This window comes from Cynara cardunculus (genome assembly GCF_001531365.2).
Source record: "Cynara cardunculus var. scolymus isolate 2C chromosome LG 13, CcrdV1, whole genome shotgun sequence".
Classification (NCBI taxonomy): domain Eukaryota; kingdom Viridiplantae; phylum Streptophyta; class Magnoliopsida; order Asterales; family Asteraceae; genus Cynara; species Cynara cardunculus.
In genome coordinates, this window is record NC_037540.1 from 13,243,755 (window position 1) to 13,268,252 (window position 24,498).

The following is a 24,498-nucleotide window of genomic DNA, read 5'->3' on the forward strand; positions in this document are numbered from 1 at the left end:
GCAGAGGAGGAATCATGAAAAAGGAAGAAGGCATAGAGGAGGAAACTCGAAAAAGGAAGAAAGCCATTTTGACCTTACCCCAAACTGGTTTGGCGAGCAAGGGATTTCTGGAAATTGAAGAGAAGGAAAGAAAGTAAGGTCTGACCATTGCATTTAAAGTCAATGCATCCAAAACTTGTACATCATGCTTTATAAGTTGTAATTAAGAGATTTTTGAAATTCTTGCATAAAATGGTTGTAACTTGTGCTTAAAGTCTTGTAATTAAGACATTGGTCTAAATGCTTATATATGTAGTATAGATATATAGTAGTTTAAAAATATTGGCAGGTAAAATAGACCTAACATTTTTAATATATAATAACAGTAAAAAATTTAGCAGATAATAAAGATCCAAAATATATTAATTGATTATATTAGACAAGAAAATCCGTAAAAAGTTAAATAACTATTTGTGTTCTGCTATTGTTTATTGTTTCTTTAAGGTTTTTATCTGTTACAAAATTTCAATGTTATAAGATACTGCTGTCTTGTCTACTTGACTACTGCTTATTGTTTTTGTACTTCAAACTTCAACGGACAATTACTTTCAAGTTTAGCCTTTTTAAGTCATTGAACTTGTTATTGCTATTTGCTTTTGTAGGATATATTTACTCATTTCTACTTCCATTTGTTTGGGTTATCCGTTTGTATGCTTCGGTCTTTATTGGTCATTACCATTTGATTATGTTATTTTATCTGTGTAATTGCTTATGTTGGCAATTATCACTTGCTTTTGTTTCTACAGCTGGTATTGTATTACCATTTCATGATTATTGTTCGTTGTTTCACGATCCATCTATTGTTCTTATGTGTTATCACTCTCAATTACATAATATTGAGTACACGAATCTTGTTTACTTTTGTATCTATTAAAAACAATAATAAATATCAACGTATAACCGGCATTGGTTTTTAATTTGAAATTCACGGTTTCGAAAAAATTTGTTTTCGTCATCTTAAAAGTTTAAAAATGGTAATGGAAGGCATTAATTTGTGGTGAGATAAACCCGAATGATTTATATTATTTTTACATAAAGTGTTATTCTGAATCGTCAACATTGTGAACTAATCAATATGGAAGGTATGTTTTATGGGAAAACGAATCGTTTCTGCTAAATGTATTGCAAAACACATATTATATAATATTGATTTTTAAATTATTATTGATTAATTTTAGTTTTAGGGGCCGTTTACCAAACGCTTACTAGGGTAAGTGAACACCAAATCACATTATCTTACCGGATAAATATGGTAATGATCAAGAATCTTACCCGGTAAGAGCGAGACAAGGACCAAAAATCTTACCCAGTAAGTGAGGGCGACGACTCTTACCACGGTAAGCACTTACCGGGTAAATTGTTGCATACGATACCGTTTTGGTGGACTAAAATCTTATCCATTGAGTAAATGATAATGTTAAATTTTACCGGTAAGTGTCTGGTAAACGGCCTCTTAGTAATATTCAAAAAAAACGTTTTGCATAAATTATTAGTATTTTCTGTAATTTTATGTTTTATAATAAAAACCATTTGTAAATTACGTTTTTAGTCTCAATGGTTTATTGAAATTTTCTATTTTTATTATTTTTATTTTGAAAATATGATTTTTATCTCTATGATTTTAAAACCATAATTTTTATTTCCATGATTTTTAATTTATTGTCATTTTTGTTCTTAAAATTTATGCTTTATTTCTTTTTATGTCCCTGTGGTTTACACTTCATTTTTATTTTAGTCCCTCATATCTAAAAGTAATATTTTGCTTCAAGGTCAATAATAAAAATGAATTGTAAACTACAGAAACGAAAACCGCATTTTTGAAACCACATGAACGAAATCTGCAATTTTCAATAAAACATAGAGACGAAAAAAGTCATTTACTGTAAAAACATATTTCTCGAATGCCTTCTTTAATAGAATCCCTGACGTACAAATGTATGTCAAATGTGACGATATAAAATCAAGAGTGAACTATAAATTTGGTCCTGATAGAGAGAGAAAATTTTCCCTAATGGGGTGGGATTCTCCGTTTTGACGGGTAATGGGAGTTTATTTTCATATCCGAAGTGGGTTCGGGACAGGGTCGGGGATGTCATTACCTGCCCCTAATCTGACCATGGTTAATTTTTTTTTTATTAAATATATGTATATAGTATGTATAAATAAATAATTATATTCGTATAGGCGAATGATCGTGTGAGAAGCATAAGAAGTGATATGAAACCGTGAACACTTTTAATCTCATGTTCACCCTTGAATTGTGTTTTAGAAGAGAATTAATCTGGTGCATCTCAGTGCACCTCATTAATGTTGAGATTCAATTAGGATTGATCCAAATGTGAAGATCTCTTCTTACACTTCTCGGTGCACCTCATTATAACTTCTTTTCTCACCGAAATCCAACTTTGTATGTATTTAAACATTTAGTATCAAAATTACAAATATATTTGATTTTCGATATTGGTAATTAATGTAGTAAAGATTCATTATAAATTTAATTTAAAATTACATTGATTTTATTGTTTTTTTAACTAAACGGGTACCCAATGGGTTCCCTGAACCCGCCGGAGATTCCTTTTCCCCCGCACTTGTCGGGGATTAATCGAGGAGGGGTTGGGGATGGGGGGGCTTAAACGGGGGTTGAGGTTGGGGACGGGGGAGCATTAACCATCCAATACCCAACCCATTTCCCTTCCCAAGTCCTGGTGGTTTGTCAAAAATAAAAAAATTCATCTCTTAAGTTTCAAAATTACAAGATGACCATCATGATTTTAAAAAACGAGCGAATTTGATCCCTTCTTCTAACGATCATTATAATTTTTGTTTGATAAGGGATATTTTAGTCTTTTTATCATATTTTTATGTCATTTAACCAATGAAAAATCACAGGACAAAATCATTAAACCGATTTTAATTGATTAAAAGACAAAAAAAATCGATTAAAAGAACGAAAATGTTCATCGTTTAATAAAAATTTTAACAGTCGTTAAAGTAGGGGATTGAACCCGAACACTTTTACGAATCATGATAAACATCTTATAATTTTGAAACTGGAATGAAAAAAAAATTATTTTACTCCAATTATAATTTACTCTAAAATCAATTTAGATGAAGGGGTTGCCCAACATTATTATTACAGATGGGCTTGGGCTTCATATTTACAAGCCCAATACTTTTGTTAGATCGGTGATGGTCGGACGATGGTCGAGGTGGTTCAAATCAAGCAGGGAAAGATAGAGATAATTTTGTATTTTTGAGAAAATAAGATGAAATGGGATTGAATTCCTTCTCAATTGTGATAGAAACAGAATGATCAAATCCATGAATGGTGTAATATGTGGAATTCAATTCCATTCCATAAGTAAACCAAACGCATGAATAGAATTTGGTCAATGAAATTGATAATTCCAATTCCTTCGAATCCCATTAGAATCTTGCGAACCAAATGCCCCCTTAGATTCGGGTCTTGGTGCTATTACTCTCGTGGAACATGTAAATCTTTGTAAAGAAGTTCACGATAATTCGACAAGCGTATTCGGGTCTTGGTGCTATTACAGGTTCTTTGGCTCACAGGCAATGAGAGGTTGTCATCGGTGGTTAGGCAGTGAACTACCCTTTCTCAGAGGATGGTTCTTTGGCTCACTGGCTGCATTTTGATGTATTATTGCTGTTTACAAACCAATAATGATCTATTCGAAATTTATATGTCGTCGTATCATACGTGTATCCGACTAATAATAATAATTTTTATGAGTATATTATTTTACTAAATTATAAGATGTAATTGATTATCGTCATAATTTTTTATTTAATCTCTAAATAATTATGTTTGATAATATATATATATATATATATATATATATATATAATTTAATTACTATATTATAAAACATTTGACAAAAACTTTTAAAACTCATTCTTTATGCATGAAGTACTGTTTATTAATGTATATTACTTAAAATTTAAGATTATAAGTATATGTGCGTAAGTACAACTTGTTAAAGCTCTATTTTTGAAATTGTATAACTAACTGCAGATAAACATAATCAAATACAGGATAAACATCTCTAACATATAAATATAAAAAATTTAAAATATAATTAGGACAATTATTGAGTTCTAACAGAACCATTATCTTTATAAAAATTATATTGTTAAACCTGAAATAAATTACTTCGCTATTAGACCTAAATGAAATTAGAATAAAAAAATTGAATTAAAAAACTTGTACAAAAAAATGAGAACTTTTAAATAGTTAATATGATATTAAGATCTAGATAATTTTTCAAAATTTCATGATATCTTCAAAAAAAATATTCAAAAGTAAAAACATTATCTTTCTCAAAACCACATACATCGTATTATATCAACATAGACAAAAAATAAAATGAAACATTAAAATGAAGATGTATTTCGTTGCATTATGCGAGTACCTTTCTAGTATTAATTAAAAAGGATTGCATTACTAAAAAACATATCCTCCTAAAATTAAGGGGGTGTTTGGGATTGCTTATTTAAAATAACTTATATTTTTTGTAAAAATGTTTATTAACTTATGTGGTATCAAATCAGAGTTAAATAAAACAAGGTTAAAATTGTAAACTGGTAATAAACAGTTTTTCATAAGTCAAGAAGGATTAACTTGTAAAAAACAGCTTATTACCATTTGGCACCGGTATAAGCAGTTTTTTTACCCAAACACCAAAAACGGCTCATCACCGATACCAAATTAAAATAAATTAAAAAACAGTTTTTATAAGAAATTCCAAACATCCAATTAATCAACAAAAGAAAATAAAAACTGAAAAGTGGTTTCAACGCCAACACTCGCAGTGTAAACTCCGAAATCATGCAGCACCGGCGCTGATCTCTAATACTCCGCCACGGTTCGTCAACATCACTTTCAAATCCAAACCCTATCGTCTTAATTAACGACATTGGAAATCCGTTTACATCCTTTGTAATTTCTCAGATCATGTACGCATTTACATTAATCAATGATGGTATACGAGGATGAAGCCTTCCAAGAAGCCCATCTCTACGCTTCTCGTGAAGAAATGGAGTCCCTTGCTCTTCATGATGACGGTAATACCAATAAATCATCCACCTTCAACGGCAGTGCAAATGGCAGAGATGATAATGAACACCACTACTCTCTCCCGTCACCGGTAACCGTTGCAGAAACTACAACTAACGAAGATGGTGGTCCTCTTGAACTTTTATCTTCCCCTCACGGAAACCGTAATTCGTTCAATTCGTTCCTTGAGCCTCCTTCTTATGCAGACGCAATGTTCAGATCGTTTGATGGTGACCACGGCAAGCAAATCAACGGCCTCGGCGTTGTCTCTACGTCAGCGCAGTCTACCAGTTCTGATTATTTGGAAATTTCGGTTACACATCCACGAAAGGAGCACGGTGTAGCTAACTCGCGAGTTTCCGGCGTGAACACTTACGTGACCTACTTGATAACCACATGGACGAATCTTCCGGAGTTCAATGACACCTTTAGCGTTCGGAGACGGTTTTCAGATGTTGTGACGTTATCGGATCGATTACTGGATTCATATCGAGGGTTTTTTCTTCCAATGAGGCCTGATAAGGGTGTCGTTGAGAGCCAGGTTATGCAAAAGCAAAAGTTTGTTGAGCAGAGGAGAATCGCTGTGGAGATGTACTTGAGAAACCTGGCTGCTCATCCAGTTATCCGGAGAAGTGAGGAGCTAAGAGTGTTTTTGCAGGTTCAGGGGAAGCTGCCGTTGGTGAAGACCGCAGATGTGGCATCAAGGGTGCTGGATGGGGCAGTGAAGCTGCCTAAGCAGTTGTTTAGGGAGTCTGTTATTGATCCCAGCGAGGTGGTGCATCCGGCGAGAGGGAAAGATTTGCTCAGGATATTCAAAGAGATGAGGCAATCGGTTACATATGGTTGGGGTGGGACGAAGACGCCTCTGATGGAAGAGGATAAGGAGTTCATGGAGAAGCGGATGAAGTTGCAAGATTTTGAGCTGCAGTTGACTAATGTCTCTCAGCAGGTTAGTTGTTTGTCCTTTGAGTATGCAATTACCAATTTATGATTCATATATGATCGATGAACCAATATGGTCAAAGATTATGGCAAAATGCATGATCATCTTCCTATTCTACTTCTTACTCAGACTGCACTTGTACCCGGTTTACGCTTACTCCTTTTGTGTTGGTAAATGGAGGGATTCCATTAAAAGTCTGATATCTTCTGTCTTAACTGTTAAGTTTATCATCTTATGGAACTGCAGGCTGAATCTCTTGTTAAAGCTCAACAAGACATTGGGGAGAGCATGGGGCGGTTGGGGTTGGCCTTTGTCAAACTAACTAAATTCGAGACAGAGGAAGCTGTGTTCAACTCTCAGAAAGTGAGAGCCAGAGATATGAGATCTGTGGTTACTTCTGCTGTTAAAGCAAGTAGGTTGTATCGGGAGTTGAATGCACAGACCATCAAACATTTGGTAACTGCTAGATCCTTTGCACATATTTATTGCAAGAATATTATACCCAAAGGGTTTTTCACATAAACAACTTCTCTACTCTTTGGAGCAGAGGTCAAGTCTGCTTGTATCACACTCTTGACCCCACCTCTGGTCGGGATATACTGGGCTCTTTTGGTTTGTTACAAGAATAGTATGCCTTTTGACGGTGTAGGAAAAGCTTCATGACTACCTAGGAGCAATGTTGGCTGTGAATAGTGCGCATTCAGATCGATCAAATGCTTTGTTGACAGTACAGACTCTTGAATCAGAGGTTTCAACTTTAAACTCGAGGATTGAAAAACTTGAAGCAGTTGCATTCAAGGTATTTGGTGGTGACAGGTCTAGAATTCAGAAAATAGAGGAGTTGAAAGAAGCCATGAGAGTTACAGACGGTGCAAAAGATTGTGCAGTCAGAGAATATAAACGTATAAAGGTAACAGAATTTGTACACATCATTAGAGTCCCACATTGACTAGCTCTTTTGGAAAGTAATCTGACAGGGTTTCATATAGTATCAAAGCCAAGATCTACCACTTTAGGGACTCGACACCTATTCAACCCCTCATCTGTCTAGCCCCCTCTCTATAATCGGCTAGACTTAAAACCTCCCTTTCTCATTTCAAGGACTCTGTTAGAGAGTAATGTAATGGGTTTTTATATATTCTCACACTCCATATCCATAACCATTTCATTTTGTATTGTTATTGCTACTACCGACATCTTGATTCCCAATGGTTAGCTAATAATGTACGAAAATGCAGGAGAATAACAAGAGTGAACTCGAGAGACTGGACAAAGAGAGGCGTGACGATTTCTTTGGGATGTTGAAAGGATTTGTCATCAACCAGGTGACTTTTCTCATCTCTGATTCTATCTGCATAATTCGACATTTTGAGGCTGTTATTGTGTTATGGAGTAGAAGTGGTGTGAATGAATGCATGTTGAGTTATAACAGGCAGGATATGCAGAGAAGATGGCAAGTGCATGGGAAACAACTGCGAATGCAACAAGTGGATATGCACAAATTTGTAGCTCAAAGTGGGATGTTTGAACACGAGCGAGTTGGGTCATTCAGGTTCCTTCCAATCTTTTTATACATTGGACAAGTAATATATAAAATAATTAATGAAGGTGGTGTCTGATTGGTTTGAGCTTGGCTCCAAAGGTCAAAAGTATCAAAAGGTCTCAGGTTCAAATCTAAGGAGGAATAAAAATCCTCTTGTGGCCATGGAGGTTCAAATGCGGCGACTCCGGACTATCTGCAAAGCAGGTGGTCGCCTCGAGAGAGGGCAGGCCATGCGTAAGAGCAAGGCCCACAAGAAATAGAGGCCCAATTTTTTTTTATATAGTATATGGTAGTAATTCAAAAAAAAAATATTTAATGTGATCCAAAAAGAATTTAGCATTATATTAAGGGTCCAAGTATGTATTAATTACTTATATTGGAGAATAAAATATGTAAAACAAAATTATTGATTGCTCATTTTATAGTATTGTTTATTGTTTCCCTAAGTATTTTAGTAACTACTAAAATCTAAAATTACATTATCTACAAAACATTGATATATTTCCCATAATTTATCTTTCATTGATTCTTTTGATTATTTCATTCGCATGAATTCTATTTTTGTATTAGAAAAGAGTGTTTCTTGTTATTAACTAAAGAAACTCCTACCTTCAAAAAATTATCAACCATATGAAACAATCTAATTTGTATATATATTTCGAATTTCAAAACTACTATTGACTTTTTATTACCTAATATTGAGTACATTAATCTTAAGTATTCTCGTATCTCTAAAACAACAATAAGATCTCAAATTATAACTAAGGGGCTGTTTGGCAGTTGCTGAATGATTTAGTGCAGAATGGTTAAGAGGATCAGAATGGTTAAGTGCTGAATGAAATAATGTTGTTTGGTAACTGTTCTCTGAATGACAATAAATTACCATTTTAACCCTCCGCAAGATTTAGGATGTATCTTCATGATTTCACAACCAAGTTATGCATATACATCAAAATCATGATGCAAATACCCATTTATCAACAAACATCCCTAATTAATTTAGGATGTATCTCCTGTGTTTTATGTAAGCACTTCCTCTTCTCTGCTTCTTCTCCGAATTCCTCAACCAAATTAATTTCATTTATATATTCCATAAACTGTGTTATGATCGAAAATAGGGCTGTTGTTGGCTCAATATGTCGATCGCTACACGTTTTGTGATGAGAATTTTGAAGATCGGCTTCGCAAACCAGAAACTGGGAATAGGGTTTTGCCAAAGGAGGTTTACGTGTGAAGAACATGAATTGATTATGGGAGGTTGGGTTTGGGTAGCTTGGAATCGAAATGGAGGCCGGTTTTATATCTGAATCACCAGAGCTTTGACTGATGACCTGAACACTGTTTGGCATCAATCACCTGAGCAGAGGCGGACCTGAGCAGAATCATCGGAGAAGCAGAGGCGGGCCTAGTCGCCGATGCCATTGTTGGAGAGAGGGAATGAAAAAGGAGGCAGGTCTGTGAGATGGAGAGATTGGCGAGATCGTTTGGGAGGAAGAACGAAGCGTGGGAGGAGGAGGGGGAAGGATGAAGTTGGAAAGAGAGGAGATGTGGGGAAGGGTAATCTTGGAAAAATAAGCCTCTGAACCATTAGACAACTCATTAGATGCAAAATCGTTAAGAGGTAATTGTCACCATTAAGAGGTTCCATTTTTTTTGCCAAACAGCCTCTGCCTCTTACCGATTAAGAGGCTCCCTCTTAATGTCACCATTAAGAGGCAAACAATCAGCCCCTGAGATGGACTTTTGATTCTAAGATTGTTGATTTCCTAAAAAAATTGTTTTAACCCTAAAAGCTTAAAATAGTGATGAAAAAATTAACATGATGTGACATGGAAACCCAACTGATTTATATTGATTTACATGAAGTGTTATTTTGAATAGTCAACATTGTGACCCCAAATGATGTCAATCTATATACCAAAGTTATATCATAGAATGTGTTTGGCAGTGGAATGAATTTACAATGCTATGCAAAAATGATATAATAGATAATATTAATTTAAAATAATTATTGATTGATTTGGCATCTAGAAATACTTGGAAAACGATTTTATATGAATTATTAATATTTTTTTAGTCCAATGTTATTTCTTATTATAAAAACAATATATTAATTTTCTTTCGTACTCATTGAGAGCCCTTTTTTACATATCGCCCAAGGCCTATAAAATGTCAGGAATGGACCTGAGCATGAGCACAACCTTAGGGATCATTCGACGAGCCCAATTAAAAGTGTACCTCAAGGGCGGTCTATTTACGGCTTAATAAGCTTAATGGTCTGAAGGGTTTATTCTTTTGGTCATAAACATGTGTTTGTTTTGATTTTTTGGGGGTTTCCAGAGTTAGGGCTAAAATAGTAATTTAAAATACTTAGGATTTGGAATTAATACAGACAACTTAGGGGCTATTTTCCCTTTAAGCCATGTCTGCCTGTATGGGTGACTATTTTGATAATTATAACCTCAAATTTTCAACATAACCACTACTATTTCATGTACGTTCATGGAAATCATAAAGTAACAGCCAAAACTTTCTACTTTTAGAAACAGAACAAAGTCGATGAACTTGTATTTACAACCCAAAAAGAACTCCAAGAATGAAAGAATGTTACCCCTCTTGAACTTCAGTCGCCTGTCGAAGGGTCGCCACCGCCACCATCTCCAGAAGTGGTGGCTGTTTCCGGTCTAATCTCTTCCAGCTGCTGAAGAACCAGCTGAGCCTCCGGCCGAGCCGATGGCGCCGGATCAACACAATGCAAAGCCAGTTTTAATGTGTTCAACAGCTCATCACCAATAGCAGAGGCATCCTTCATCAACTCCAAATCAAAAACCTCATTGGTCCACTCTTCTTTTACAATCGAAGCCACCCATTGCGGCAAACCGACACCATCTTCCTCTTCTCCTGGTGTTTTTCCTGTTAGGAGTTCTAACATGATCACACCAAGACTATATATATCGGTCTTAGTGTTAGCTTTCTTGAGCTTGGAAAGCTCAGGAGCCCGATACCCAAGTGCACCGGCGGTCGCAATTACATTTGAGTTTGCTGTAGCCGTCATCAGCCGCGACAACCCGAAATCCGCGATCTTGGGGGTAAGATCGTCATCAAGAAGAACATTGCTTGAAGTTAGGTTTCCATGGATTATGTTGTGCTGGGTGTGGAGGTTGAGTAAACCTCGAGTCATCCCTTTGGCTATTCTCATTCTTGTTTGCCAATCAACCGGTGTATCCGGTCCTCGAGCTGTACCAAGAATCAGCAAAAATTTTACTTCCCAAACAAACTGAGCAATGACAAGACTCTTACCACCCTAAAATTATAACTCATACCAAACAAACTTGTATATCCCACCCGAAGGTAGAGTTTGAGGGAAGTAGTTCCCAAAAAATCCCGACTTGTAAGTAAAACACATAGAAACTAAGGTGCCGTTTACCAAACACTTACCCGGGTAGACAGCTAGAGAAACTATTTCCAAGAATACCCCTGACATGTAAGTAAAGCAAATAGAAACCCATGATGTGTGTATAGAAATTACCATGGAGGAAAGTAGCAAGGCTTCCTTTGGGCATATAATCAAAAACAAGAAGTTTCTCCCCTTTTGGACCCAAGTAACAAGCCCTCATTGCCAATAGATTTTGATGCCTAATTTTCCCAATTGAATTCACTTCACTTTGGAATTCCTTTTGGTTCTTTGTAACCCTTTCTCTCAACCTCTTCACAGCCACTTGATTCCCTTCCACTAATGTCGCCTTGTAAACAGTTCCGTAAGTACTTTTTCCCATTATCTCAGCTGTTGCACACAAAAGATCATCAGCTGTGAACTCCATCCCACCTTCAAAATGCACAAGCTTCCCTCCACCCTCTCCAGCTGCCGCCTCACCTTCACCCTTGCCCACCGGAATCCCCTTTGTAGCGGCAGCACCGCCACCTCCTTCCACATCCTTCTGTTTCACTGCGTCTCCTTTTAACAAACAACACAGAAGTATACAGCAAACCAACAGTAAAACTGCTATCAGAACTCCTGCAATGAGCAAGGTTTCTTTGGTACTTAGTTTCCGTTGGTGGCTCTCCCGTGGAGGAGCCACCATGGGACACCTGGTTGAAGGGTTGTATCCACAGAGATCAAGATTACCCACAAAAACACTTGAATCGAATCTCGAAGAGAGTTGATTTGGGACAGGACCAGATAGGTTGTTGTAAGACACATTGAAGAAAGCAAGTTTTAGTTGATCACCCAAGAAAACTGGGATTTGACCCTTGAGATTGTTGTGAGCTAAATTCAATGAAGTGAGCGAACTCAAATTGGAAAAGCTAGTGGGTATGCTGCCATTAATGGAATTGTAAGAAAGATCTAAGCTTTTAAGCTTAACAAGTCCTCCAAATCCATCAGGGATTTCTTCGTTGAATTGGTTATGGCTGAATGAAATCTCTTCAAGCTCAGTCAACTTGCTCAAAGACACAGGAATCCTTCCAGTGAAGAAATTATGGTCAAATGTCAAAGATTTGACCATGGAGGCACCACCCCAAGAATCAGGGAGAACCCCTGAAAAATTGTTGTATTGGAGAGATAGAAAGACAAGGGATTGGGATTGTGTGAGTGACACAGGAATGTAATCTGACAATGAATTCAAACTCAAATTGACATTATAAAGCTTGGTGCAATTACCAAGGGAATCAGGGATTCCACCCACCAAAGAATTATTTCCAAAATCAAGATTTTGAAGTAGTGTACATGAACCCAGTGAAGGAGGTATTGAACCTGTAAACTTGTTGTTGAACAATTGAATCCCTCTGAGATTTGGCAAGAACCCTAATTCCTTTGGAATTGAACCTCCAATGGCATTATCATGGAGACTAAGCTTTCTGAGAGCTTGAAACTGGCCTATTTTTGAAGTGATTTGACCACCAAGACCTCTCCATGGAAGCTGTATGATGATAACCTGTCCTTGAGCACACTTGATTCCTTCCCAACCACCAGAACAAGCTCCATAGCCACTGTCATTCCAGCTTTTCAAGAAACCATTTGGGTCAATAAGTTCTTGTTTGAATGATTGGAGGGCTTGAAGGTCTGATTCTTTGACTATGATTCCATCCCAAGTTTGGGCTGAAACAACAGAAGGGAAACTGCAAATCAGTAGGTGTAATAGTAGTAGTAGTAAGATGAAAGAGGGTGTGCTTCTCTTCCATTTTTCTTTCTTGGTTAAAAACTGGAGACCTTTTCCAGATGGGCATTTGTGGAAATAACTACCAATGAGTAGGTGTAGTAGTAAGGTGAAATAGTGTGTGTTTTTCTTGCTGCATTCTTTCTTGTTGTTGAAAGATTGGGTTTTGGTTGAAAGTAGGGGTTCTTTTTGAGATGGGTATTTTTGGAAAGTGAAATGGGACTCCATTGATGGAAAGACAAGAAGAGATTTCTTGTTTGTGTGTGAGAGAGAGTGAGAGTGAGAGAGAGAGAGTGAATGCAACAGTGGGATGAAATGGTAGTTATGTAGTGTGTTCATTTTTGATAGTGAGAGATGATGAGGGTTGCTGATGGTTGCACGTGATGGGCACGTTTCTGGACACAGAGATAGATGCAAGATACCTTGGTAAGAAAAATACAGTTGAAATCTTACAACAGAGTAATATAAAATACTCTACACTTACTTGTTTAATCATAAAACGCAACGATGTGTGATAAAATCTAAGGAAAGAAAGAGAATAAATAAGATGTTTAGATGAATTTAACATTATTAGTAAATATATATTATTCAGATTTCAATTGTAAACTGAACTTATATCGTTAAAAGTGAAATAAAAGAGAGTATCGTATGTATCCCGGATATTTCTAGAATATTCATTATAAATAGTGTATTATTTCAAATTACATGAATATAACAACCTAAATTGATTCCTCTTCAATTTATTATATCAGAGTTAGTTTTGGATAATCGTGGATTTCCAGACCAACTTATGTTCACCGACTAATTCACTAGACGACCATGAACGGCCTGCCCAGGGTAGATAAAATTCCCCACTACATCCATCCCCTACATTGTGATGATATATAAGCGGAAATTTGTGTACTCTCTAAATATGTTTGAGATACAATTAACATCCACAAATTGATTATTTCATAATGATTTAGAACATGATCAATACTTGATTAAACAAACATGTCAGTTGGTGAACGAGAATTTAGGAATTATAATATCGTACATTATCTTATTTGAGGTTTTTCTTATAATGAAATTTGTAAGAGGTGTTCTTAAATGAAGTCTAGATGGAAAAGAACGATCAATAAAAACATGTTACAGAAATTGCTTAATTTTAACATTATATAATATAATAGTAACTAAAACAAACCATTATATAATAATGTAATAACAAGAAGAAACACTTTAATAGATATTTCTTGCACTCAACTGTTCAAAACTGCCTTTTGATAAAATGGTTTAAGAGTCTTTTAGGTGTGTTTAATCATATATGATTATCGTCTTCATCGTGAGAAACACAATTCATAAGATGAGGATGAGATTAAAAGTAATGAAGGTTATGACCTTAACTCTTATTCTCACACAACTTAAAGATTTTAAAATTGAAAATTAATAAGAAACGAAAGGTGTGGTAGGTTTCTAAAACTAGCAAGGGTTTTTGTAAATATAAAAAGATGAAGATGTTTTAATGGTTATTAAAAGAGTTGAAGGAAAGAGACAAAGTGAGTTGGGAATGGAATGAAGAAGGGGCTCGGAAACACACGCAGTTACACGTGTTAGCAACGGCTAGTTTTGTGTAGTTGGATGCTTCATAGCCTACACTTGTAACGGCTATCCTTTCATTATGCTCCTCACCATCTTTCTCAATTCTCCCCCAAACCAAAACCAAAAACAAAAACATATTTATTATTAATTATATGTATATATATATATATATATATATGATAAAACCATATTTTTAATTAATTTTTATTTTATATTACGATAATTAATTAGTGCAACCTTTAAAAAAGAAAAAAAAACTAATATAATGACAAATATAGAAGAATAAAAGAAGGGAGACAAAAGTAAAAGAGTTGAAGTGGGAATGGTAAGTGGTAAGTTGGTAATAGGAGCAAAAGGAAAGGTACAAGTTAAAAAAAAAAGTTGGTATGATACATTCTAATGAATGCCTTCATCTTTCTCTACCCATGTCTCCATCATCAACATTTAATCAATACCTATTTTTCATTAGAAAAATACTAAATAAAAATTAACATAAAATGAAAACGCTCATTTTTCAACTTTTAACTTCCAATCGAGTTAGAAAGATAAGCTATCTAAACATAAGGGTGATGTCTGATTGATTTGAATTTAGCTCCAAACATCAAAAGTACCAGAAGATCATATGTTCAAATCCAAGAAAAAATAAAAATCCCCTTGTGATCACGAAAGTTCAAATGCGATGACTCCCAGCTATCTCTAAAGCAGGGATTAGTCGGCTCGAATAGCGAGTTGGATATCCAGGTTAATAAAAAAAAAGTCATTTATTTATTTTAATTATTTTTTTTGTGTGTTATTTAATGTTTTGACTATAAAAATGGTGGTTTCATTTCATATATGATGATATATAATTAAGAGCGACATTTGTTGCAGGCCATTGGATGATGGTGAAGTTGACCGACCATGTATATGATTGTCAAACCCACTTGTAACATTGACATCTCCTCTCTTTTCTCCTTTTTGTTTCTCTTTCTTCAAGATCATAAATAAAAAGATATCTTCAGAGTCGGATTCGTGGATCCAGAATGCAGATGAATCATTTCGGGCTATCTATGGCTTGTTTGCCATTGCATTTGGCCCATCACGAGCTTTACATCCATACGTATTATGTGGGATGTTCATCGGTTGAAATTCATTGGATATAGGGGAACCAATCCAAACCAATCCAATCATCTATTGGATGTTGGACTTTGTTAACCGATCCAATCCAAAACATTGGACAACGGATCCAATCAAATCTAATGGATAATTGAATCGAATCGGTTCCATCCATTAGATCATGCTCGATACATCCAATTTTTGATCCAATTAATTTACCATTCCATCATTTATTCATACCAAATTTTCTTTAAAGAACTTGTATCGCTGATGTTAAATCCATGTAATGAAATCAATTTCAAAACAAAAAATGCAGAATCAACAAAATAACAAACATTTGCATCTTAGAATCTACAGAAATAGAGAAAAACGGAGAGGAAATATTTTGTAGATCTAAACCATATGGAACACATCTATACCCAATAACTTTTTAGACTGAAACACATCGAATCAGATATAAACAAAAAAAATGTCTTAAAATGACATGAAATAGTTCTGACCAAAAAACATAAAGAGTGTGTTTGGCAAGTGCTGAATGATTAAGTGGTCAGAATGATTAAAAGACTCTTAATATAGTGCAAAATGAAATATAATTGTTTGGTAATTGTATACAATGAAATTAGGGCTCTTAATGGTTAAAGAAGTTACAGAATACAAAATCATTCAGAGGGTTTTAGAGAAATCAAAGCTAGAACTACTCAAAACGGATAGATATATTGACTGAACTTCTTATTCTTACACACCCAATCATCATAGCTTTCACCAATCCACACCTCAAGATGGTTTCATTGTGTTGTTTCTATGATCAAATGCCAAACCAAAAGATGGCATATCACTTTGGAGCTCATCCCAATAAGTTGCCGGTTCGAGTTTCCTAAAGATCACCGGGGATTTTGTTGGCTTTTATCTTCAAGACCCATAGGATTAGTCCAAGTGCATGCAAGATGGGACGGGCGCCCATGAAAAAGTTTCAGCTACTAATGCAAACCAAATTTTAGGCTCTCTAGTTTTTGGGACTCCAACCTTCTCAGCATAGCATAGCATAAAATTGGTTTGTTAAACTTTTACCTTAACGATGCATGCTGTTTGTAGTTAACGCGCAGAAAATGAAGTCTTGATATCTAGACTTGGTTTTTGACCATTTAACAATATCATTTTGTGGGTATACATCATGCATATAGATATGGACCTATTTACTTGATGTAATCAAGATGGGGACAAGTGAAGGTAGAACCTTGAAGAAACAGGATCCACAATGCTATCACATCTATTTGCTAAAACTAGAAATCTATGAATAGCAGAAACGTTTGATTACACAAGTAAAGACGAAAAAACATAGAGCAAATGCCATAATCACCATTTCCTACAAGATTTACTTGATGTTCTACTGGCCAAACTAATCTACAAAACACTTGAGAGCTTGATTACTAGTTGTCCTCTTCTATTCAATTCTATCTCAAATTCCAATCAACCCATTAGAAATCAAGTGTTAAATATGCTTAATACCAATCGTTAATTAAGTTACAACAGAAGTCGAATTGATTGAGTAACAAGAAGTGCAACCATGGGAGCAGCATATAAAATTGCAGCCAGATAGTGATTTAATATTGAAGCCAAGGATTAGAAATCAATCAATCAATGTAGGTAAAAGAACCCTAATTAAAAGATTTCTGCAGAGAAACAAAATCATAGCCAGATTGCACCTGCTGCCTAACACAACTAAATTCAATAAATGGGGTATTCTTTTCCCTTGGTAACAAATATTCTACGGGGAATGGGTGTGAAAAATCACCTTGCGCGATCATCAAACGCGTGGGATGGCGGGAGCAGCCGCAATCGCAGCAGATGAAGCGGCTCCGCCGAGGAACGATAGAAATCCGGCATTAGCAGGTTCTTGATCATCCAGGAAGAGATCTTCAGGAACCTTAAACGCTCCATGGACGCAGAGGAATAATAATCCAATCAAAAGGGCGGAGATCATGAGCGAACCTACGTTCGTTAAGAAAACAACAATAATCGTGGAAAGGACCAACAGCACTAGGATTTCACGGTCGGAGAATGTGCGCCCTAAGAGAACGAGTGGTTGATCGGTGGGCCGGAAAAGGTAGAGGAATATCCAGGCGGCGAGGAGGCAGAGGAGGACCAGGAGAGAGAAAGGGTGGGTGAGGAGAGAAAGGGCGATGGCAAAGGCGAGAAGGGCGGAGTAGTTCACACGGAAGTAACCGAAGTTTTTGCGGATGCGTGAGGTGGCTTCGGAGAAGGATTCCGGGCGAGCGAAGGTGGAGCGATCGACGAGTTCCGACCATGGGCGGCGTTGGGAGAAGGATTGGCGGAGGGAGGAGGATATGCGGTAGAGAAAAGAGCGGAGAGCGGAGGTGGCGACTGGGTTTGGTTGGTTGTCGTTGTTGTTGTTGGTGGTGGTGGTGGTCGATTGAACGCTGGTGATTGGCATGGATGATGGCGGTGCTGCCATCGTGTCGTGGCGGAGGAGGAGGGGCAACTAATCGGCGGGATTCTAAAGTTCAAGGCGGGAGGAGAATGTCGGTACAAGCGATATAAAGATACGTTACGGTTGTCTCAGTTACTCTCGAACCCCCTGATCTTTTCTCAAGTATCAAGACTTACCCTCCGACTTTTATGTTTCTATTGATTTCCGACAAAAAGATTTATTAATCATATTAATTCATCTTCAATCACAGTTTTATCAAATTATCAATATCGATTTTTTCATCAAATCGCACTTAATTAACATCATAGGGATACTTTTGTAATGAAATTTAAATGCAATTATTGAAATAATACATCAAATATCGATCGATCGATCTAAAACCTTCAACCATAGAGCAGTAGTTTTAGGTCTGATCGATGATCTAGTAGCTTGTGGTTGAATCTCGTTGCCAGTAAGAAGCATGCTTCCCGATCTTCTGAAGAGCTTTGATGACCTGTTGATTTGTTACGTTGCCGGTAACCGTGACCTTGTTCAATCGTGTATCAACATCATACGTCTCGATATCTGTAGTATCAACTAGATCTTCAAAAAAACTCACCATTAATTGATAAGATAACGGTGCGTGTGTTTGTGTATGGTACCTTCGATCTTCTTGATGGCTTTTAAGATCATCTTAATGCAGTCTTCACAGTGTAACCCGACCTTCAATTCTACCACCTGATGATTGACAAAACGTTAATTAGCAGCTGCCAGACGAATGGATGGATGGATTCATGATGTAAACGAAGGGAATACTGACGTTAGCCATATGGAGTTGCAGTGCTTCAAATCTGATTAGAGGCCTGGTTTGAAGAGAGGAATTGCGTTTGGTGGGAACGACAAATGAGCTTCTGCTTTTCTTTGGGGGGAAAAGCATCTCGGGACGTGTGCTTAAAGGTGTCAAATGGAGACTCTTTGGGGCTGTTTGTTTCCCTCTTAATGGTGACATTAAGAGRGAGCCTCTTAATCGTTCAGAGGTTTAGACTGTTTGGCAAAAAAAAGAAACCTCTTAATGGTTACTAAAAGGCTCTTAACCATTTTGCATATGGGAAGTCTCTAAACCATTCAGAGTGTGGTTTTTCCAATTTTGTCCTCTCTCCCAATTCTCACAGGTCGCAAGCCGGACTTCATAGGCCCCTCCCCCACCCTCTCGTCGCCGGACTTCAAAGACCCTCCCCCACCCTCTCGTCGCCGGACTCGCACAGCCCCTCCCCCACCCTCTCGTCGCCGGTCTGCAAATCGCCTCCCCCACCCTCTCGTCGCCGGTCGCACAGCCCCTCGCTACTCATCTGCCTTCACCATCGCCGTCGCCACCTTCTTCTTCACTTGGCTGGCCGTTTACCTTCTGCCTTCACTTGGCTGGGGTCGTCGATGGCGTGGGAGATGGTTAGATGATTCTAGGGTTGGATTAATGGAAGCCGAAGGGAGATGGGTTTTTGTTGGATAAGGGTTAAAATGGTAATTTACTATTATTCAGAGAACAATTACCAAACAACATTATTTCATTCAGTACTTAATCATTCTGACCCTCTTAACCATTTTGACCTCTTAACTATTCTGCACTAAACCATTCAGCAACTGCCAAACAGCCCCTTTGTTTTAGAATAGAAGAGAGGATTTATTGGCTTTCTTTTGTGAAAAGAAGAGAATACATCATAAAAGCTTGTCTCATTTTTATATTTATAGGACTAGTTGTGTACTTGTGTAATGTGATGGAGTCGTAAATTTTAACGATTTTAAAATTTCACTGGTTTTATTAGATAAGATTTAACGATGATATAAGTTACACTTGGTCTTTACATATTAGTACAATTTGAATAAATAAGAATTATGATTCTAATTACAGTCTATCGATGAAAAAAATTATATGACAATTTAAAATTCAACATATTTAAACGATTCCATAAATGTGTTTGATTTACACCAAGAGCAAAGAATCAAAAGATCGAGAAGCGAAACCGAGACCGAGAATTCTAGAGCAATTGAATGATAAATGAATGAGAGAATTTTTAATAATTCATGGTGAATATGAGTTTGAATCTCACCTTGGGAGATGAGAAGAAAACATAGAGGCATGAGAGGGTGAAGACATGAGTGAAATGTGTTTAAAGTATCTTGGGAGCATGAAAAGAAAATGTAATAATGTGCATTGGTAACTTGTATTATATGTTATTTAATTGTAGATTATGATATTTTAAGACTGAATGCATAAAGTAGTAGTATTTAATGCATTATGAGTTATTTTTAGGACTTTGTGCATAAATGTATAATACTATGTGCATTAAAAATTGTTGTTAAGACTTTTGATAAATCTAGTTTATAAAGTAGTATAGATAATATAAGTTGTAGGTGGGGGTAAAAATGCATTTACTTTGTACCAAAGTAGATAATAAGATTAGTAAATTACTCATATTAAATTACAGTTGAAAAACTTTTTCACGTTTGTCTGTTAGTCTATTTATGTTCGTTTAAGTTCAATCTAGTCATGTTTAATCCCATCTGACGTATCAAAAGCACTCAAAGAAAAACATTCATTTTCAAACTCGTCATTCCAATTCCATCTAATCGGGCACGATTTCCTAATTGAAATGGATATGTTTTCTTTCCCACATATGCTCCAGTTCAAAAGAAAGATCCTCCCAGAGGCTCAACTTTGAGATGAGCAAATTGGTTCTCTCAATGGAAATTCACTGTGAAACACATCAAGGGGTCAGAAATTATCCTAGCAGATTTTCTGTCCAGACCAAAAGACTATAAATATGATGTTCCAAAAGACATCCAGATCATCCACAAAGTCAAGGTCCTTCCAATGGTATTTCCTGTCGAGAATGCAAGTTCATGTTGCAAAACTGATTCGAACTAGAACAGATAAATTCTTAAAATGGTTTAAATTTGGATTAGTTTGGTTGCCCCGTCAACATATCATTAGACATACTTTGTACCGAATGTGTAAAGTTGTATTTCTTGTTACATGAGTATATGCAAAACATGGGATATGGGGTCGTTTCATTTTAATAAGGAAGATGAAAGGATGGTGGGTCTTTTCAATTTCCTTGTTTTTTGTCCTTTTCTTTTAAGTTAAACACTAATAGAAAAAAGCTATTGTGAAGTGCTTTATAAAGAAAACATAGTTTATAGGTTTCTAATGTTGCCACGTCATACTCAGTGGTATCTCCTTTAATATATATATATATATATATATAGAGAGAGAGAGAGAGAGAGAGAGAGAGAGAGACTAGTGTGGGAACCATGCGTTGCACGATAACATGAGTACTTTGACTAATGATTCAAAGATTGTCTATATAAATATACGTTAGTTGTTAATAGAATCATCAACAAATAGTATTCAAATAATTCAAAGAAGTTAATAAAATCTAATTAGTGAAATCTTAGTATATCTAAGGAAAGAGATATTTGTTTATGAATAAAGTTGTAAAATTAAATAAAATGAGTAATAAGAACGACGGGGGTGTGGATAATTTATGCATTGTTTGTCTGATTGATGATGAATATATTTATCAACATTAGTTGTTCAAGCAAGCGTGACTGGAAACTCAACAATATACGACTATTATGTGTGAAGAGATTCGTGTAATATGTATTGATAATTAGTTATAAAATAATGTGAAATGTTAATAAATGTAATGACATACATGTTTTAGGAGGTGTAAGCCATCAAAAGTCTTGACTCTTGTTAGTTGTCAGTGGGAGCATGGTTTCAATAGTAGTTTGTGATAATTGAGTGCAAATTACAACCAATATATACTCATTCTCTACCTTTAATGCCGATTGTAGACATGGTTGATAAAAAAAAGATTAAAATATAAATATTATACATGTTTATACTAAAAGATAGTCTGGTATCTATTCGACATAGGAGGCATCACGCATCCATCAAGTAGAATTGACTTCTAAGGTTTTATTGTTGTATGGGCCCAAAGTGGGCTTCTGGAACTACTTATCGATTGTTGTCTGACATTATTTCACTACTTCTTTCGCAACTTTTTGCTAAGTAAAAAACTCAAAAAATAGGAGTAAATATTGATGAAAAAACATTTTATATGTTACAATAAAATGAGCTCAAACTATAAGCATTGATGAGACACATATTTTTTGGCGAACTAAGTTAAATTGATATCATTTAGATGATATACCGATATGTACGATATTGTTCATCTACATGTAGATGACATAAAAACTAACATCCTTAATAAATACAAGTGAGCAGTCCCTTTCCATTTGTAACACCCTCATTACCAAAATAACAGAGAGTAAGATTAAGAATTAAAAATATTAGAAAATCATTTTTAATCCCAATGCTAAAGAAGGAAAAAATCGCAATAGACTGATCAACATCGATATCTTGAAAACCATATGAAAGATTACCGATCTGAAAAAATCATAACTCATCTTTCTTAATACACTCTTCCTAGAATCAATGCGAAAATATTCTAGTATAACGTTTATCAAGTTCATGGATAAACAAACAAAAAGATACTTATGTTTTTATGTTCTACATATGCTTAAAAATGTTATCTTATTTCATCAATGATTCATATGCCACTTAATGCACACACAAAAAGGATTCATATGCTTGCAGAATTCCATTTTAGTGTTAATGTCTCTAATTAAAAGACGAAATACTATACTTACATCAACAAAAACTCATATCATGTTTGTCTTCTTGAATGACGCCTTAAATCAACAAAAATGCAAATCACCTTCACAAAAACTGAATAAAGAGGAAGAATTGAGAGATTATTATGCTTAAACAATGTTACTTTATCTCATCAAGGATTCATATACCACTTTATCTACACACAAAAATATCCATATGCCTACATAATTCCAACTTTAGTATAAATGTCTTCGACTAAAACATGAAATATTATACGTACATAAACCCATACCATGATTTGACTTATTGAATGATGTCTCAAATCAACAAAAATGTAAATTGTCTCCACAAAATTATAACTGAATAGAGAGGAAGAATTGAGAGATTAATAGAGAGATTATCATACAGGTGTACCTTGAGGAGAAGATGAAAAATTATAACCGAATAGAGAGAAATAATAAGAGTTATAACTGAATAGAGATGAAGAATTGAAAGATTATTATAGAGGTGTATCATGAAAAGAAGATGAAAAATTATAACCGAATAGAGAGAAATAATTGATAGATTATCATAGAGGTGTATCTTGAAGAGAAGATGAAAAATTATTACCGAATAGAGAGAAATAATGAGAGTTAAAAGAGCAATTATTAGAGAGAACACGAGTATGTTGAAGTAACCTAATTAAAAGATCTTAAATGTGAATATCAAAAATCAAAAATAAATATTGAGATGAGAGAAGCTTGAGAAAAGGAGAAAAGGGATAAAGTAATTTCTAGCTTTGAGAAGAGTTCACGTCATTACACTTGGTTTCTTCTTTAATATATATATTGATGATTTAGTCTCTTGTTTATTTTTAGATTCTTTTCTTTTACACAGTAATTTGCTCTCTTGTTCTTTTTGTTTTTCTTTTATTTTACAAGAAGAGGATCTTTATGAAAAATAACCTCTACTTTTGGAAGAGATTAAAAATCTGCCCACATCTTACCTGTGTTTGTTTGGTTTAGTTTATAATATTTTTATTTGTTTCTTATATATATATATATGATATTGCTTATTTCAAGAATGCTCATTTATATATTGTTCACGACTTCTACAGTTTATGTTGAGCATCCTGGTTGACATTGAATTCCCAAATGATAAAGTTAAAAGATTACAAATAAATGAAGATGACAAGTCATTGAGGATTACATGTACATTCCCTTATCATCTGCACTCGAAAGTTGGTACTAGATCTCAACCAATGACGTATTTACATGGGTCCCTTTCCTAACACCGAGAACTTCATTTGGCGGCCATAGCCAAAAGGACAAATGACCGGAGCTATCATAATTTAGTAGAGTTTGTATTTGGGGTTTGTCTTCTGAGCAAATTTGCTTACTAATAGCAATATATGATACAAAAGATGTATCGGTTATGAGCTTATGACTTTAGCTAGATTTATTATATCTAACATATCTTCTACCCTTTACATTCACAACCTAACTGTTTTTTTTTCATACTACATCATGCGTGTACACTAACTAGTTAATAATAAAATACAACTCAAATTAACTTTATATATATATATATAGAGGTTGGTTCAAATAGAAACCAACCATATGGTACAAACTATGGAAACCGATATTGACCAATCACATTCTTTATTCACTTTAAGTTCAAATCTAAATTATAAATTAATGATAAGGGTAATTTGGTAATTCAATCTTTTTGTAACCCCCAATAATTAATTAGAAGTTACAAATCTTAAAAGATACATTTAATTGTTCATGAGATTTTTATGATTTCTTTATTATTTCATGTTCATGGTATTCATTTCAATTGATTTTATACATATATTGAAATTGGTTGTCTAAGTGTACAAGATTTTCGTTTCGTTCAAGATACATGGAGAATCTTATTGTAAAAGAATGTCAGAATAATGAAGACGATAAACGCTTGCAGTCTATGTTCATATCTGCACA

The 24,498-nt window shown here is 35.2% G+C and overlaps 4 protein-coding genes across 4 annotated transcripts; 1 reads left to right on the forward strand and 3 right to left on the reverse strand.

Annotated features, from left to right (window-relative positions):
- Positions 1-5,036: 5,036 nt before the first annotated feature.
- LOC112524790 (sorting nexin 2A-like) lies at positions 5,037-7,587 on the forward strand. The gene is made up of 5 exons (XM_025134742.1): positions 5,037-6,065; positions 6,306-6,515; positions 6,709-6,969; positions 7,298-7,384; positions 7,492-7,587. The coding sequence occupies exons 1-5, from the start codon at positions 5,037-5,039 to the stop codon at positions 7,585-7,587; spliced, it is 1,683 nt and encodes a 560-aa protein (XP_024990510.1).
- A 2,638-nt stretch (positions 7,588-10,225) lies between these two features.
- Positions 10,226-12,986, reverse strand: LOC112524791 (probable leucine-rich repeat receptor-like protein kinase IMK3). The gene is made up of 2 exons (XM_025134743.1): positions 11,132-12,986; positions 10,226-10,839 (listed from the first exon to the last, which is right to left on the reverse strand). Exons 1-2 carry the CDS (start codon positions 12,984-12,986, stop codon positions 10,226-10,228), a joined length of 2,469 nt encoding a protein of 822 aa, XP_024990511.1.
- A 3,870-nt stretch (positions 12,987-16,856) lies between these two features.
- On the reverse strand, positions 16,857-17,904 carry LOC112525926 (PRA1 family protein B3-like). Its single transcript, XM_025136245.1, has one exon. It carries the CDS (start codon positions 17,902-17,904, stop codon positions 17,236-17,238), a length of 669 nt encoding a protein of 222 aa, XP_024992013.1. The 3' UTR covers positions 16,857-17,235.
- A 209-nt stretch (positions 17,905-18,113) lies between these two features.
- Positions 18,114-18,794, reverse strand: LOC112525890 (copper transport protein CCH-like). The gene is made up of 3 exons (XM_025136206.1): positions 18,680-18,794; positions 18,522-18,597; positions 18,114-18,444 (listed from the first exon to the last, which is right to left on the reverse strand). Exons 1-3 carry the CDS (start codon positions 18,686-18,688, stop codon positions 18,302-18,304), a joined length of 228 nt encoding a protein of 75 aa, XP_024991974.1. The 5' UTR covers positions 18,689-18,794; the 3' UTR covers positions 18,114-18,301.
- Between the last annotated feature and the right edge of the window lie 5,704 nt (positions 18,795-24,498).